Source organism: Bufo bufo, chromosome 11 (genome assembly GCF_905171765.1).
Source record: "Bufo bufo chromosome 11, aBufBuf1.1, whole genome shotgun sequence".
In the NCBI taxonomy this organism is placed as follows: domain Eukaryota; kingdom Metazoa; phylum Chordata; class Amphibia; order Anura; family Bufonidae; genus Bufo; species Bufo bufo.
Genome location: NC_053399.1, coordinates 96,832,827 through 96,851,819, shown reverse-complemented (window position 1 = coordinate 96,851,819; position 18,993 = coordinate 96,832,827). Strand labels below are relative to the sequence as shown.

The window sequence follows — 18,993 nt, the reverse complement described above, 5'->3', positions numbered from 1 at the left end:
GACACAATGAAATCCAGGAAATCCTGAAGATAAGACATGCTGCAGACCACAGGAGGACTGCACCTCAGGAGAAGTAGCACAGCGTACAGACACACACAATGAAATCCAGGGAATCCTGAAGATCAGACATGTTGCAGACCACAGGAGGACTGCTCCTCAGGAGAAGTAGCACAGCGTACAGACACACACAATGAAATCCAGGGAATCCTGAAGATCAGACATGCTGCAGACCACAGGAGGACTGCACCTCAGGAGAAGTAGCACAGCGTACAGACACACACAATGAAATCCTGAAGATCAGACATGCTGCAGACCACAGGAGGACTGCTCCTCAGGAGAAGTAGCACAGCGTACAGACACACACAATGAAATCCAGGGAATCCTGAAGATCAGACAGGCTGCAGACCACAGGAGGACTGCTCCTCAGGAGAAGTAGCACAGCGTACAGACACACACAATGAAATCCTGAAGATCAGACAGGCTGCAGACCACAGGAGGACTGCACCTCAGGAGAAGTAGCACAGCGTACAGACACACACAATGAAATCCTGAAGATCAGACATGCTGCAGACCACAGGAGGACTGCAACTTAGAAAGTTTGATAAGAAAAGTTGAAATTTTGCAATGTCCAGATGTGCACAATTGGCAGAGTCTATAGGTTATGTTGCTAGGCCAAGGAAGGCATTATAGGGGGTTGTCCGGTTTACCATGTTGATGACCTATCCTCAGGATCGGCCATCAGTCAGATCGGCGGGGGTCCTTTACAGGAAGAGGGCAAAATAGAAGGAAAACCTGCTGCAGGCTTCAAGAGAATGAGGGAAAAGTGCGACATCCTGGAGCACAGCAGCTCCCTCACCTTGGTCCAGCGGATGATGGGGGAAGGGTCCCCTGTTGCCGAGCAGGGGACAGTGAGCTCTCTGCCCACATCCTGGAAGTACTCGTCCTTCGGGAGATCGATGAACGATGGAGGGTCCTAGTGATGTGACAAACAGTGAGACAAACAGTAGATCTCAATACACTGACAGAGTACACTGCCTGCTGCGTTACTGTACCTTTAAGATCACCATGGTGGGCAGTGACTTGCCGGCTGTGCCATAGCTGTTGTATGGGGTACAGGTGTAAGTACCAGGAGCGTCGTCATTACCCATGGCCACCACGATAGACCCGTCCTCTTGTAGGTACCATCCAGGGAACTAGGAAAGAGGAACATGTTATGCTGGACCAACTGAGGTCTGCTCCAGTCAGGAACCCCGGCCCCGCCCCATTACTGACATCACCGACACCAGCTATTACTGCCGACAACCTGCCTGTACATCCTGTCTGAGAGGTAGTCACAGCCCCGCCCCCTGCTGATGACATCACTGATATAATGATATGTGACCCACACCTTATACTACAGGAACATCTATTACTGCTGACAACCTGCCTGTACATCCTGTCTGAGAGGTAGTCACAGCCCCGCCCCCTGCTGATGACATCACTGATATAATGATATGTGATCCACACCTTATACTACAGGAACATCTATTACTGCTGACAACCTGCCTGTATATCTGTCTGAGAGGTAGTCACAGCCCCGCCCCCTGCTGATGACATCACTGATATAATGATATGTGATCCACACCTTATACTACAGGAACATCTATTACTGCTGACAACCTGCCTGTATATCTGTCTGAGAGGTAGTCACAGCCCCGCCCCCTGCTGATGACATCACTGATATAATGATATGTGATCCACACCTTATACTACAGGAACATCTATTACTGCTGACAACCTGCCTGTACATCCTGTCTGAGAGGTAGTCACAGCCCCGCCCCCTGCTGATGACATCACTGATATAATGACATGTGATCCCCACCTTATACTACAGGAACATCTATTACTGCTGACAACCTGCCTGTATATCATGTCTGAGAGGTAGTCACAGCCCCGCCCCCTGCTGATGACATCACTGATATAATGACATGTGATCCACACCTTATACTACAGGAACATCTATTACTGCTGACAACCTGCCTGTATATCCTGTCTGAGAGGTAGTCACAGCCCCGCCCCCTGCTGATGACATCACTGATATAATGACATGTGATCCCCACCTTATACTACAGGAACATCTATTACTGCTGACAACCTGCCTGTACATCCTGTCTGAGAGGTAGTCACAGCCCCGCCCCCTGCTGATGACATCACTGATATAATGACATGTGATCCCCACGCCTTATACTACAGGAACATCTATTACTGCTGACAACCTGCCTGTACATCCTGTCTGAGAGGTTGTCACAGCCCCGCCCCCTGCTGATGACATCACTGATATAATGACATGTGACCCACACCTTATACTACAGGAACATCTATTACTGCTGACAACCTGCCTGTACATCCTGTCTGAGAGGTAGTCACAGCCCCGCCCCCTGCTGATGACATCACTGATATAATGACATGTGATCCCCACGCCTTATACTACAGGAACATCTATTACTGCTGACAACCTGCCTGTACATCCTGTCTGAGAGGTTGTCACAGCCCCGCCCCCTGCTGATGACATCACTGATATAATGACATGTGACCCACACCTTATACTACAGGAACATCTATTACTGCTGACAACCTGCCTGTATATCCTGTCTGAGAGGTAGTCACAGCCCCGCCCCCTGCTGATGACATCACTGATATAATGACATGTGATCCACACCTTATACTACAGGAACATCTATTACTGCCGACAACCTGCCTGTATATCTGTCTGAAAGGTAGTCACAGCCCCGCCCCCTGCTGATGACATCACTGATATAATGACATGTGACCCACACCTTATACTACAGGAACATCTATTACTGCTGACAACCTGCCTGTATATTATGTCTGAGAGGTAGTCACAGCCCCGCCCCCTGCTGATGACATCACTGATATAATGACATGTGACCCACACCTTATACTACAGGAACATCTATTACTGCTGACAACCTGCCTGTACATCCTGTCTGAGAGGTAGTCACAGCCCCGCCCCCTGCTGATGACATCACTGATATAATGACATGTGATCCCCACGCCTTATACTACAGGAACATCTATTACTGCTGACAACCTGCCTGTATATCTGTCTGAGAGGTAGTCACAGCCCCGCCCCCTGCTGATGACATCACTGGTATAATGACATGTGATCCACACCTTATACTACAGGAACATCTATTACTGCCGACAACCTGCCTGTATATCTGTCTGAGAGGTAGTCACGGCCCCGCCCCCTGCTGATGACATCACTGATATAATGATCCACACACTTTATACTACAGGAACATCTATTACTGCCGACAACCTGCCTGTACATCCTGTCTGAGAGGTAGTCACAGCCCCGCCCCCTGCTGATGACATCACTGGTATAATGACATGTGATCCACACCTTATACTACAGGAACATCTATTACTGCCGACAACCTGCCTGTATATCTGTCTGAGAGGTAGTCACGGCCCCGCCCCCTGCTGATGACATCACTGATATAATGATCCACACACTTTATACTACAGGAACATCTATTACTGCTGACAACCTGCCTGTACATCCTGTCTGAGAGGTAGTCACAGCTCCACCCCTGCTGATGACATCACTGGTATAATGACATGTGATCCACACCTTATACTACAGGAACATCTATTACTGCTGACAACCTGCCTGTATATCATGTCTGAGAGGTAGTCACAGCCCCGCCCCCTGCTGATGACATCACTGATATAATGACATGTGACCCACACCTTATACTACAGGAACATCTATTACTGCTGACAACCTGCCTGTACATCCTGTCTGAGAGGTAGTCACAGCCCCGCCCCCTGCTGATGACATCACTGATATAATGACATGTAATCCACACCTTATACTACAGGAACATCTATTACTGCTGACAACCTGCCTGTACATCCTGTCTGAGAGGTTGTCACAGCCCCGCCCCCATTCCTAACACCAGTACGTGGTTTATACCTTATCGAGATCCAGAGGAGCCCCATCCTTGGTCCAGTTGACAGATAACAAGGGTGGGTTGGCTCTGGCGGGGCACCGGATCACACCCCTCATTCCGACGGGCAGGAAGGTTTCTGGCGGCATGTCAGTCACGTAGGCGGGATCTAAAAGGAGGATGGCGCTATAATGAACCAGGTGTAATAGCAAGCATGAGGGTATGGCCCCCTCCAGTACACAGGGTCAGTGAGGACTCTACAGCAAACACTACATCTCCCACAAGGCAGCACAGCAGAGCCCACTGTGCGCAGGCGGCTTGTTCAGGAGCTGGTACCTACGCAGTACAGTGAGGTAGGCAGAGGCAGACGGAGACTTCCACATCCCGTTGCTGGGGATGCAAGTGTATTTCCCAGAATCCTCAGGGGCGACTTGTTGGAGCAAAAAACTCCCATCCACCATAATACGAACCCGAGACTGGAGGCGGCTGGAAGAGAAATCTATGGGTATCATACAGGCGAGGGGAGTAGTGCGCATGATGGGGAAGTAGTGCTGGGGGGACGGTATCACACAGGACGGGATGAGATACACAGCTCAGACAGTATCACACAGGACGGGATGAGATACACAGCTCAGCAGACGGTATCACACAGGACGGGATGAGATACACAGCTCAGACAGTATCACACAGGACGGGATGAGATACACAGCTCAGCAGACTGTATCACACAGGACGGGATGAGATACACGGCTCAGACAGTATCACACAGGACGGGATGAGATACACAGCTCAGCAGACTGTATCACACAGGACGGGATGAGATACACGGCTCAGACAGTATCACACAGGACGGGATGAGATACACAGCTCAGACAGTATCACACAGGACGGGATGAGATACACAGCTCAGCAGGCTGTATCACACAGGATAGGATGAGATACACAGCTCAGCAGACAGTATCACACAGGACAGGATTAGATACACAGCTCAGCAGACAGTATCACACAGGATAGGATTAGATACACAGCTCAGCAGACAGTATCACACAGGATAGGATTAGATACACAGCTCAGCAGGCAGTATCACACAGGATAGGATTAGATACACAGCTCAGCAGTCAGTATCACACAGGATAGGATTAGATACACAGCTCAGCAGTCAGTATCACACAGGATAGGATTAGATACACAGCTCATCAGACAGTATCAGACAGGATAGGATTAGATACACGGCTCAGCAGACAGTATCACACAGGATAGGATTAGATACAAAGCTCAGCAGACTGTATCACACAGGATAGGATTAGATACACAGCTCAGCAGACAGTATCACACAGGATAGGATTAGATACACAGCTCAGCAGACGGTATCACACAGGATAGGATTAGATACACAGCTCAGCAGGCAGTATCACACAGGACGGGATGAGATACACAGCTCAGACAGTATCACACAGGACGGGATGAGATACACAGCTCAGCAGACGGTATCACACAGGACGGGATGAGATACACAGCTCAGACAGTATCACACAGGACGGGATGAGATACACAGCTCAGCAGACGGTATCACACAGGACGGGATGAGATACACAGCTCAGACAGTATCACACAGGACGGGATGAGATACACGGCTCAGCAGGCAGTATCACACAGGACGGGATGAGATACACAGCTCAGCAGACAGTATCACACAGGATAGGATTAGATACACAGCTCAGCAGACAGTATCACACAGGATAGGATTAGATACACAGCTCAGCAGACAGTATCACACAGGATAGGATTAGATACACAGCTCAGCAGACGGTATCACACAGGATAGGATTAGATACACAGCTCAGCAGGCAGTATCACACAGGACGGGATGAGATACACAGCTCAGACAGTATCACACAGGACGGGATGAGATACACAGCTCAGCAGGCAGTATCACACAGGATAGGATGAGATACACAGCTCAGCAGACAGTATCACACAGGAGAGGATTAGATACACAGCTCAGCAGTCAGTATCACACAGGATAGGATTAGATACACAGCTCAGCAGTCTGTATCACACAGGAGAGGATTAGATACACAGCTCAGCAGACAGTATCACACAGGATAGGATTAGATACACAGCTCAGCAGACAGTATCACACAGGATAGGATTAGATACACAGCTCAGCAGTCAGTATCACACAGGATAGGATTAGATACACAGCTCAGCAGTCAGTATCACACAGGACGGGATGAGATACACGGCTCAGCAGGCAGTATCACACAGGAGAGGATGAGATACACAGCTCAGACTGTATCACACAGGACGGGATGAGATACACGGCTCAGACAGTATCACACAGGACGGGATGAGATACACAGCTCAGACAGTATCACACAGGACGGGATGAGATACACAGCTCAGCAGGCTGTATCACACAGGATAGGATGAGATACACAGCTCAGCAGACAGTATCACACAGGACAGGATTAGATACACAGCTCAGCAGACAGTATCACACAGGATAGGATTAGATACACAGCTCAGCAGACAGTATCACACAGGATAGGATTAGATACACAGCTCAGCAGGCAGTATCACACAGGATAGGATTAGATACACAGCTCAGCAGTCAGTATCACACAGGATAGGATTAGATACACAGCTCAGCAGTCAGTATCACACAGGATAGGATTAGATACACAGCTCATCAGACAGTATCAGACAGGATAGGATTAGATACACGGCTCAGCAGACAGTATCACACAGGATAGGATTAGATACAAAGCTCAGCAGACTGTATCACACAGGATAGGATTAGATACACAGCTCAGCAGACAGTATCACACAGGATAGGATTAGATACACAGCTCAGCAGACAGTATCACACAGGATAGGATTAGATACACAGCTCAGCAGACAGTATCACACAGGATAGGATTAGATACACAGCTCAGCAGTCAGTATCACACAGGATAGGATTAGATACACAGCTCATCAGACAGTATCAGACAGGATAGGATTAGATACACAGCTCAGCAGACAGTATCACACAGGATAGGATTAGATACACAGCTCTGCAGTCAGTATCACACAGGATAGGATTAGATACACAGCTCAGCAGACAATATCACACAGGATAGGATTAGATACACAGCTCAGCAGGCAGTATCACACAGGACGGGATGAGATACACAGCTCAGCAGGCAGTATCACACAGGATAGGATTAGATACACAGCTCAGCAGTCAGTATCACACAGGATAGGATTAGATACACAGCTCAGCAGTCAGTATCACACAGGATAGGATTAGATACACAGCTCATCAGACAGTATCAGACAGGATAGGATTAGATACACGGCTCAGCAGACAGTATCACACAGGATAGGATTAGATACAAAGCTCAGCAGACTGTATCACACAGGATAGGATTAGATACACAGCTCAGCAGACAGTATCACACAGGATAGGATTAGATACACAGCTCAGCAGGCAGTATCACACAGGACGGGATGAGATACACAGCTCAGCAGGCAGTATCACACAGGACGGGATGAGATACACGGCTCAGCAGGCAGTATCACACAGGACGGGATGAGATACACGGCTCAGCAGACAGTATCACACAGGATAGGATTAGATACAAAGCTCAGCAGACTGTATCACACAGGATAGGATTAGATACACAGCTCAGCAGACAGTATCACACAGGATAGGATTAGATACACAGCTCAGCAGACAGTATCACACAGGATAGGATTAGATACACAGCTCAGCAGACAGTATCACACAGGATAGGATTAGATACACAGCTCTGCAGTCAGTATCACACAGGATAGGATTAGATACACAGCTCAGCAGGCAGTATCACACAGGACGGGATGAGATACACAGCTCAGCAGACTGTATCACACAGGACGGGATGAGATACACAGCTCAGCAGGCAGTATCACACAGGACGGGATGAGATACACGGCTCAGCAGTCAGTATCACACAGGATAGGATTAGATACAAAGCTCAGCAGACAGTATCACACAGGAGAGGATTAGATACACAGCTCAGCAGACAGTATCACACAGGATAGGATTAGATACACAGCTCAGCAGACAGTATCACACAGGATAGGATTAGATACACAGCTCAGCAGTCAGTATCACACAGGATAGGATTAGATACACAGCTCAGCAGACAGTATCACACAGGATAGGATTAGATACACAGCTCAGCAGACAGTATCACACAGGATAGGGTTAGATACACAGCTCAGCAGACAGTATCACACAGGACAGGATGAGATACACAGCTGAGCAGACAGTATCACACAGCATAGGATTAGATACACAGCTCAGCAGGCAGTATCACACAGGACGGGATGAGATACACAGCTCAGCAGGCAGTATCACACAGGACGGGATGAGATACACAGCTCAGCAGACAGTATCACACAGGATAGGATTAGATACACAGCTCAGCAGACAGTATCACACAGGAGAGGATAGATACACAGCTCAGCAGACAGTATCACACAGGATAGGATTAGATACACAGCTCAGCAGACAGTATCACACAGGATAGGATTAGATACACAGCTCAGCAGACAGTATCACACAGGAGAGGATTAGATACAGCAGACAGTATCACACAGGATAGGATTAGATACACAGCTCAGCAGACAGTATCACACAGGACGGGATGAGATACACGGCTCAGCAGGCAGTATCACACAGGACGGGATTAGATACACAGCTCAGCAGACAGTATCACACAGGACAGGATGAGATACACGGCTCAGCAGGCAGTATCACACAGGATAGGATTAGATACACAGCTCAGCAGACAGTATCACACAGGACAGGATGAGATACACGGCTCAGCAGTCAGTATCACACAGGATAGGATTAGATACACAGCTCAGCAGACAGTATCACACAGGACGGGATGAGATACACAGCTCAGCAGACAGTATCACACAGGATAGGATTAGATACACAGCTCAGCAGACTGTATCACACAGGATAGGATTAGATACACAGCTCAGCAGACAGTATCACACAGGATAGGATTAGATACACAGCTCAGCATACAGTATCACACAGGATAGGATTAGATACACAGCTCAGTAGTCAGTATCACACAGGAGAGGATTAGATACACAGCTCAGCAGACTGTATCACACAGGATAGGATTAGATACACAGCTCAGCAGACAGTATCACACATGACAGGATTAGATACACAGCTCAGCAGACAGTATCACACAGGATAGGATTAGATACACAGCTCAGCAGACTGTATCACACAGGATAGGATTAGATACACAGCTCAGCAGACAGTATCACACAGGATAGGATTAGATACACAGCTCAGCATACAGTATCACACAGGATAGGATTAGATACACAGCTCAGTAGTCAGTATCACACAGGAGAGGATTAGATACACAGCTCAGCAGACTGTATCACACAGGACGGGATGAGATACACAGCTCAGCAGGCAGTATCACACAGGACGGGATGAGATACACGGCTCAGCAGACAGTATCACACAGGATAGGATTAGATACAAAGCTCAGCAGACAGTATCACACAGGACAGGATTAGATACACAGCTCAGCAGGCAGTATCAGACAGGATAGGATTAGATACACAGCTCAGCAGACAGTATCACACAGGATAGGATTAGATACACAGCTCAGCAGACAGTATCACACAGGATAGGATTAGATACACAGCTCAGCAGACAGTATCACACAGGATAGGATTAGATACACAGCTCAGCAGACAGTATCACACAGGATAGGATTAGATACACAGCTCAGCAGACTGTATCACACAGGATAGGATTAGATACACAGCTCAGCAGACTGTATCACACAGGACGGGATGAGATACACAGCTCAGCAGACAGTATCACACAGGATAGGATTAGATACACAGCTCATCAGACAGTATCACACAGGATAGGATTAGATACACAGCTCAGCAGGCAGTATCACACAGGATAGGATTAGATACACAGCTCAGCAGTCAGTATCACACAGGATAGGATTAGATACACAGCTCAGCAGTCAGTATCACACAGGATAGGATTAGATACAGAGCTCAGCAGACAGTATCACACAGGATAGGATTAGATACACAGCTCAGCAGACTGCATCACACATGACAGGATTAGATACACAGCTCAGCAGACAGTATCACACAGGATAGGATTAGATACACAGCTCAGCAGTCAGTATCACACAGGAGAGGATTAGATACACAGCTCAGCAGACTGTATCACACAGGATAGGATTAGATACACAGCTCAGCAGACAGTATCACACAGGATAGGATTAGATACACAGCTCAGCAGACTGTATCACACAGGATAGGATTAGATACATAGCTCAGCAGACAGTATCACACAGGACAGGATTAGATACACTGCTCAGCAGACAGTATCACACAGGATAGGATTAGATACACAGCTCAGCAGACTGTATCACACAGGATAGGATTAGATACACAGCTCAGCAGACAGTATCACACAGGATAGGATTAGATACACAGCTCAGCAGTCAGTATCACACATGATAGGATTAGATACACAACTCACAGACTGTATCACACAGGATAGGATTAGATACACAGCTCAGCAGACAGTATCACACAGGATAGGATTAGATACACAGCTCAGCAGACAGTATCACACAGGATAGGATTAGATACACAGCTCAGCAGACAGTATCACACAGGATAGGATTAGATACACAGCTCAGCAGACAGTATCACACAGGATAGGATTAGATACACAGCTCAGCAGACAGTATCACACAGGATAGGATTAGATACACAGCTCAGCAGACAGTATCACACATGTTAGGCTTAGATACACAGCTCAGCAGACAGTATCACACAGGATAGGATTAGATACACAGCTCAGCAGACAGTATCACACAGGATAGGATTAGATACACAGCTCAGCAGACAGTATCACACAGGATAGGATTAGATACACAGCTCAGCAGACAGTATCACATAGGATAGGATTAGATACACAGCTCAGCAGACAGTATCACACAGGATAGGATTAGATACACAGCTCAGCAGACAGTATCACACAGGATATGATTAGATACACAGCTCAGCAGACTGTATCACACAGGATAGGATTAGATACACAGCTCAGCAGACAGTATCACACAGGATAGGATTAGATACACAGCTCATCAGTCAGTATCACACAGGACAGGATTAGATACACAGCTCAGCAGTCAGTATCACACAGGATAGGATTAGATACACAGCTCAGCAGACAGTATCACACAGGATAGGATTAGATACACAGCTCAGCAGTCAGTATCACACAGGATAGGATTAGATACACAGCTCAGCAGACAGTATCACACAGGATATGATTAGATACACAGCTCAGCAGTCAGTATCACACAGGATAGGATTAGATACACAGCTCAGCAGACAGTATCACACAGGATAGGATTAGATACACCGTTCAGTAGACAGTATCACACAGGACAGGATTAGATACACAGCTCAGCAGACAGTATCACACATGATAGGATTAGATACACAGCTCAGTAGACAGTATCACACAGGATAGGATTAGATACACCGTTCAGTAGACAGTATCACACAGGACAGGATTAGATACACAGCTCAGCAGACAGTATCACACAGGATAGGATTAGATACACAGCTCAGCAGACAGTATCACACAGGATAGGATTAGATACACAGCTCATCAGTCAGTATCACACAGGACAGGATTAGATACACAGCTCAGCAGTCAGTATCACACAGGATAGGATTAGATACACAGCTCAGCAGACAGTATCACACAGGATAGGATTAGATACACAGCTCAGCAGTCAGTATCACACAGGATAGGATTAGATACACAGCTCAGCAGACTGTATCACACAGGATAGGATTAGATACACAGCTCAGCAGACAGTATCACACAGGATAGGATTAGATACACCGTTCAGTAGACAGTATCACACAGGACAGGATTAGATACACAGCTCAGCAGACAGTATCACACATGATAGGATTAGATACACAGCTCAGTAGACAGTATCACACAGGATAGGATTAGATACACAGCTCAGCAGACAGTATCACACAGGATAGGATTAGATACACCGTTCAGTAGACAGTATCACACAGGATAGGATTAGATACACAGCTCAGCAGACTGTATCACACAGGACAGGATTAGATACACAGCTCAGCAGACAGTATCACACATGATATGATTAGATACACAGCTCAGCAGACTGTATCACACAGGATAGGATTAGATACACAGCTCAGCAGACAGTATCACACAGGATAGGATTAGATACACAGCTCATCAGTCAGTATCACACAGGACAGGATTAGATACACAGCTCAGCAGTCAGTATCACACAGGATAGGATTAGATACACAGCTCAGCAGACAGTATCACACAGGATAGGATTAGATACACAGCTCAGCAGTCAGTATCACACAGGATAGGATTAGATACACAGCTCAGCAGACAGTATCACACAGGATATGATTAGATACACAGCTCAGCAGACAGTATCACACAGGATATGATTAGATACACAGCTCAGCAGACAGTATCACACAGGATAGGATTAGATACACCGTTCAGTAGACAGTATCACACAGGACAGGATTAGATACACAGCTCAGCAGACAGTATCACACATGATAGGATTAGATACACAGCTCAGTAGACAGTATCACACAGGATAGGATTAGATACACAGCTCAGCAGACAGTATCACACAGGATAGGATTAGATACACAGCTCAGCAGACAGTATCACACAGGATATGATTAGATACACAGCTCAGCAGTCAGTATCACACAGGATAGGATTAGATACACAGCTCAGCAGACAGTATCACACAGGATAGGATTAGATACACCGTTCAGTAGACAGTATCACACAGGACAGGATTAGATACACAGCCCTGGGCCCGTCTCACCTGAGGAGATAGACGTTGCTGCTCCCGTGGAACCAGCTGTAGGTCAGGTTGGCGGGGTAGGCCTCGGCCTGACAGGTTAGGAAGGCGTCTTGTGAAACGTTCACGGTGATGTTTTCTGGGGGGACGACAATGACGGGCGGACCTAGAGACGCAGAATACGGACGTGACCACAGTACAATGTTAGGGGCCTTCTTCTTGGCCACATTATAAGCGATCACTTCATACCTTGGACCAGGACACGGCTGGTGTGGGTCACCTCCCCCTCTTCACTAGCGGCGTGACACGTGTAGGCACCTGCATGGGCGCGCTGCACCCCGACTATTCTTAGTGACCCATTATTAACCTGCACACGAGAGGTGAAATTAAAAATTCTGAAAAAATACTCCAGAAGAAAACAAACCTATGGAGTTCCCCTTTAATTAGAGTAGACAGCGCCCCTACACTAAAGTGCTTTAGATGCTGAGGAGAAGTGCTGTCACATGGAGCGGACACCAGAGGGCGCCAGCGTCCCACAGACCGCGGCTTCCACCTTCCTCAGTATAATGAGCTCCAGTCGCCTATTGTTACGAGACAATGCGAGCTCTGAGTAAACAGGGCGATAGTGCGACGACACCGCTGACTTTCAAAAACAACAGCGGATTAGTGTCTACAGCGTCTGACCGCGAGCGCACAGCGAGACACCTGCCATCCCAGTTCCTGGACTGTGAACACAATGTATCCGCTGTATACTCAGAGGCTTTCAGTGGCCTCCGCGACCATCTCACCATTCCAGATCAGCCGTCCATACAGGAGAAAAACAAAAAATATGGGATTGGGACGGGGGACAACCCAAGGAATATTTTTTCAAAAAATTTCCAAAGTGATCTCCTTGGTCCTATGGGGGGGTGGCCTCAATCCTGCTCTGACCTATAATGTGGCGCTAAAACTCCCACGATGCTCTGCAAATCTGTGGTTAGAGTTAAGCAGGGGTGGGGCTGTGACAGAGGCTCCTCCCATGCAGAGCGCCCTGTGATGCTTCTGACTTGCCTGGATCTTGTCCCCGCTCGCTATGTTGACATTGTCCTGCTTCCAGGAGACAACCGGCCTGGGGTTCCCGTTGGCCACACAAGTCAGAGTCAAGGTGTCCCCGACACGAACCTCAATGTAAATGGGTGGAGTCTCTATGAAAGAAGGCGGGGCTGTGAAAGAAAAAATGTAAGATATTTAAAGCTTGCATTATGGAGAGGAAGATATTTTCCGGCGCACAGCAGATGTCATATAGAACATCAGTAATGGCGAATAACAGGGAACACACGTCGTCAGGCTGTTATACGGCACTTACACACCATGCAAACTGTCAGTAAAACAGACGGCGCCCCCCGTCATCCGCTATACACCCAGGTTATAGCAAATCATAACACCACAGGATCCTGCTCTGTACAAACCACTTACCCCACTGTATCCACCCTGTGCGAAAAAAGTATAACTATATATCTACAGCCGGTATAACCCGGGCATCTCCTGCATATAACTATATATCTACAGCCGGTATAACCCGGGCATCTCCCGCATATAATTATATATCTACAGCCAGTATAACACGGGCATCTCCCATATACAATTATATATCTACAGCCGGTATAACCCGGGCATCTCCTGCATATAACTATATATCTACAGCCGGTATAACCCGGGCATCTCCTGCATATAATTATATATCTACAGCCGGTATAACCCGGGCATCTCCCATATACAATTATATATCTACAGCCGGTATAACCCGGGCATCTCCCATATACAATTATATATCTACAGCCGGTATAACCCGGGCATCTCCTGCATATAATAATATATCTACAGCCGGTATAACCCGGGCATCTCCTCTATATAATTATATATCTACAGCCGGTATAACCCGGGCATCTCCTTCATATAATTATATATCTACAGCCGGTATAACCCGGGCATCTCCTCTATATAATTATATATCTACAGCCGGTATAACCCGGGAATCTCCCGCATATAATTATATATCTACAGCCGGTATAACCCGGGCATCTCCTCTATATAATTATATATCTACAGCCGGTATAACCCGGGCATCTCCCATATACAATTATATATCTACAGCCGGTATAACCCGGGCATCTCCCGCATATAATTATATATATACAGCCGGTATAACCCGGGCATCTAATATATATATAATTATATATCTACAGCCGGTATAACCCGGGCATCTCCCGCATATAATTATATATCTACAGCCGGTATAACCCGGGCATCTAATATATATATAATTATATATCTACAGCCGGTATAACCCGGGCATCTCCTCTATATAATTATATATCTACAGCCGGTATAACCCGGGCATCTCCTTCATATAATTATATATCTACAGCCGGTATAACCCGGGCATCTCCTCTATATAATTATATATCTACAGCCGGTATAACCCGGGAATCTCCCGCATATAATTATATATCTACAGCCGGTATAACCCGGGCATCTCCTCTATATAATTATATATCTACAGCCGGTATAACCCGGGCATCTCCCATATACAATTATATATCTACAGCCGGTATAACCCGGGCATCTCCCGCATATAATTATATATATACAGCCGGTATAACCCGGGCATCTAATATATATATAATTATATATCTACAGCCGGTATAACCCGGGCATCTCCCGCATATAATTATATATCTACAGCCGGTATAACCCGGGCATCTAATATATATATAATTATATATCTACAGCCGGTATAACCCGGGCATCTAATGTATATAATTATATATCTACAGCCGGTATAACCCGGGCATCTAATGTATATAATTATATATCTACAGCTGGTATAAGTTATACATCTTCTTGTATATAGCGATATGGAGCATTCTGGTATAACCTGGGTATCTCCTGTATATAATTATATATGTACAGCTGGTATAAGTTATACATCTTCTTGTATATAGTGATATGGAGCATGCTGGTATAACCTGGGCCTCTCCTGTATATAATTATACATGTACAGCTGGTATAAGTTATACATCTTCTTGTATGTAGTAATATGGAGCATGCTGGTATAACCTGGGTATCTCCTGTATATAATTATATATGTACAGCTGGTATAAGTTATACATCTTCTTGTATATAGTGATATGGAGCATGCTGGTATAACCTGGGTATCTCCTGTATATAATTATATATGTACAGCTGGTATAACCTGGGCATCTCCTGTATATAATTATATATGTACAGCTGGTATAAGTTATACATCTTCTTGTATATAGTGATATCGACCATGCTGGTATAACCTGGGCATCTCCTGTATATAATTATATATGTACAGCTGGTATAAGTTATACATCTTCTTGTATATAGTGATATGGAGCATGCTGGTATAACCTGGGTATCTCCTGTATATAATTATATATGTACAGCTGGTATCAGTTATACATCTTCTTGTATATAGTGATATGGAGCATGCTGGTATAACCTGGGTATCTCCTGTATATAATTATATATGTACAGCTGGTATAAGTTATACATCTTCTTGTATATAGTGATATGGAGCATGCTGGTATAACCTGGGTATCTCCTGTATATAATTATATATGTACAGCTGGTATAAGTTATACATCTCCTTGTATACAGTGATATGGAGCATGCTGCTATAACCTGGGTATCTCCTGTATATAGTTATATATGTACAGCTGGTATAAGCTATACATCTTCTTGTACATAGTGATATGGAGCATGCTGGTATAACCTGGGTATCTCCTGTATATAATTATATATGTACAGCTGGTATAAGTTATACATCTTCTTGTATATAGTGATATGGAGCATGCTGGTATAACCTGGGCATCTCCTGTATATAATTATATATGTACAGCAGGTATAAGTTATACATCTTGTTGTATATAGTGATATGGAGCATGCTGGTATAACCTGGGCATCTCCTGTATATAATTATATATGTACAGCTGGTATAAGTTATACATCTTCTTGTATATAGTGATATGGAGCATGCTGGTATAACCTGGGTATCTCCTGTATATAATTATATATGTACAGCTGGTATAACCTGGGCATCTCCTGTATATAATTATATATGTACAGCTGGTATAAGTTATACATCTTCTTGTATATAGTGATATGGAGCATGCTGGTATAACCTGGGTATCTCCTGTATATAATTATATATGTACAGCTGGTATAAGTTATACATCTTCTTGTATATAGTGATATGGAGCATGCTGGTATAACCTGGGTATCTCCTGTATATAATTATATATGTACAGCTGGTATAAGTTATACATCTTCTTGTATATAGTGATATGGAGCATGCTGGTATAACCTGGGCATCTCCTGTATATAATTATACATGTACAGCTGGTATAAGTTATACATCTTCTTGTATATAGTGATATGGAGCATGCTGGTATAACCTGGGTATCCCCTGTATATAATAATACATGTACAGCTGGTATAAGTTATACATCTTCTTGTATATAGTGATATGGAGCATGCTGCTATAACCTGGGTATCTCCTGTATTATATTATATATGTACAGCTGGTATAAGTTATACATCTTGTTGTATATAGTGATATGGAGCATGCTGGTATAACCTGGGCCTCTCCTGTATATAATTATACATGTACAGCTGGTATAAGTTATACATCTTCTTGTATATAGTGATATGGAGCATGCTGGTATAACCTGGGCATCTCCTGTATATAATTATATATGTACAGCTGGTATAAGTTATACATCTTCTTGTATATAGTGATATGGAGCATGCTGGTATAACCTGGGTATCTCCTGTATATAATTATATATGTACAGCTGGTATAAGTTATACATCTCCTTGTATACAGTGATATGGAGCATGCTGCTATAACCTGGGTATCTCCTGTATATAGTTATATATGTACAGCTGGTATAAGCTATACATCTTCTTGTACATAGTGATATGGAGCATGCTGGTATAACCTGGGTATCTCCTGTATATAATTATATATGTACAGCTGGTATAAGTTATACATCTTCTTGTATATAGTGATATGGAGCATGCTGGTATAACCTGGGCATCTCCTGTATATAATTATATATGTACAGCAGGTATAAGTTATACATCTTGTTGTATATAGTGATATGGAGCATGCTGGTATAACCTGGGCATCTCCTGTATATAATTATATATGTACAGCTGGTATAAGTTATACATCTTCTTGTATATAGTGATATGGAGCATGCTGGTATAACCTGGGCATCTCCTGTATATAATTATATATGTACAGCTGGTATAAGTTATACATCTTCTTGTATATAGTGATATGGAGCATGCTGGTATAACCTGGGCATCTCCTGTATATAATTATATATGTACAGCTGGTATAAGTTATACATCTTGTTGTATATAGTGATATGGAGCATGCTGGTATAACCTGGGCATCTCCTGTATATAATTATATATGTACAGCTGGTATAAGTTATACATCTTCTTGTATACAGTGATATGGACCATGCTGGTATAACCTGGGTATCTCCTGTATATAATTATATATGTACAGCTGGTATAAGTTATACATCTTGTTGTATATAGTGATATGGAGCATGCTGGTATAACCTGGGTATCTCCTGTATATAATTATATATGTACAGCTGGTATAAGTTATACATCTTCTTGTATATAGTGATATGGAGCATGCTGGTATAACCTGGGTATCTCCTGTATATAATTATATATGTACAGCTGGTATAAGTTATACATCTTCTTGTATATAGTGATATGGAGCATGCTGCTATAACCTGGGTATCTCCTGTATATAGTTATATATGTACAGCTGGTATAAGTTATACATCTTCTTGTATATAGTGATATGGAGCAGGCTGGTATAACCTGGGTATCTCCTGTATATAATTATATATGTACAGCTGGTATAAGTTATACATCTTCTTGTATATAGTGATATGGAGCAGGCTGGTATAACCTGGGTATCTCCTGTATATAATTATACATGTACAGCTGGTATAAGTTATACATCTTCTTGTATACAGTGATATGGACCATGC

General features: G+C 44.7%; 1 protein-coding gene across 5 annotated transcripts in view; it reads right to left on the bottom strand.

The window, feature by feature from the left end:
• The window catches only part of IGSF9 (immunoglobulin superfamily member 9), a 97,343-nt gene that overhangs the window by 27,856 nt on the left and 50,494 nt on the right, over positions 1–18,993 (bottom strand). For all 5 annotated transcript variants that reach the window (XM_040411386.1, XM_040411385.1, XM_040411388.1 and 2 more), the window contains exons 5-11: positions 13,952–14,103; positions 13,151–13,268; positions 12,926–13,067; positions 4,297–4,442; positions 3,983–4,125; positions 1,053–1,193; positions 857–973 (exon numbers count right to left, since the gene is read on the bottom strand). In XM_040411386.1, coding sequence (XP_040267320.1) covers positions 857–973; positions 1,053–1,193; positions 3,983–4,125; positions 4,297–4,442; positions 12,926–13,067; positions 13,151–13,268; positions 13,952–14,103 — 959 coding nt within the window. The remainder of the gene's footprint in view (positions 1–856; positions 974–1,052; positions 1,194–3,982; positions 4,126–4,296; positions 4,443–12,925; positions 13,068–13,150; positions 13,269–13,951; positions 14,104–18,993) is intronic.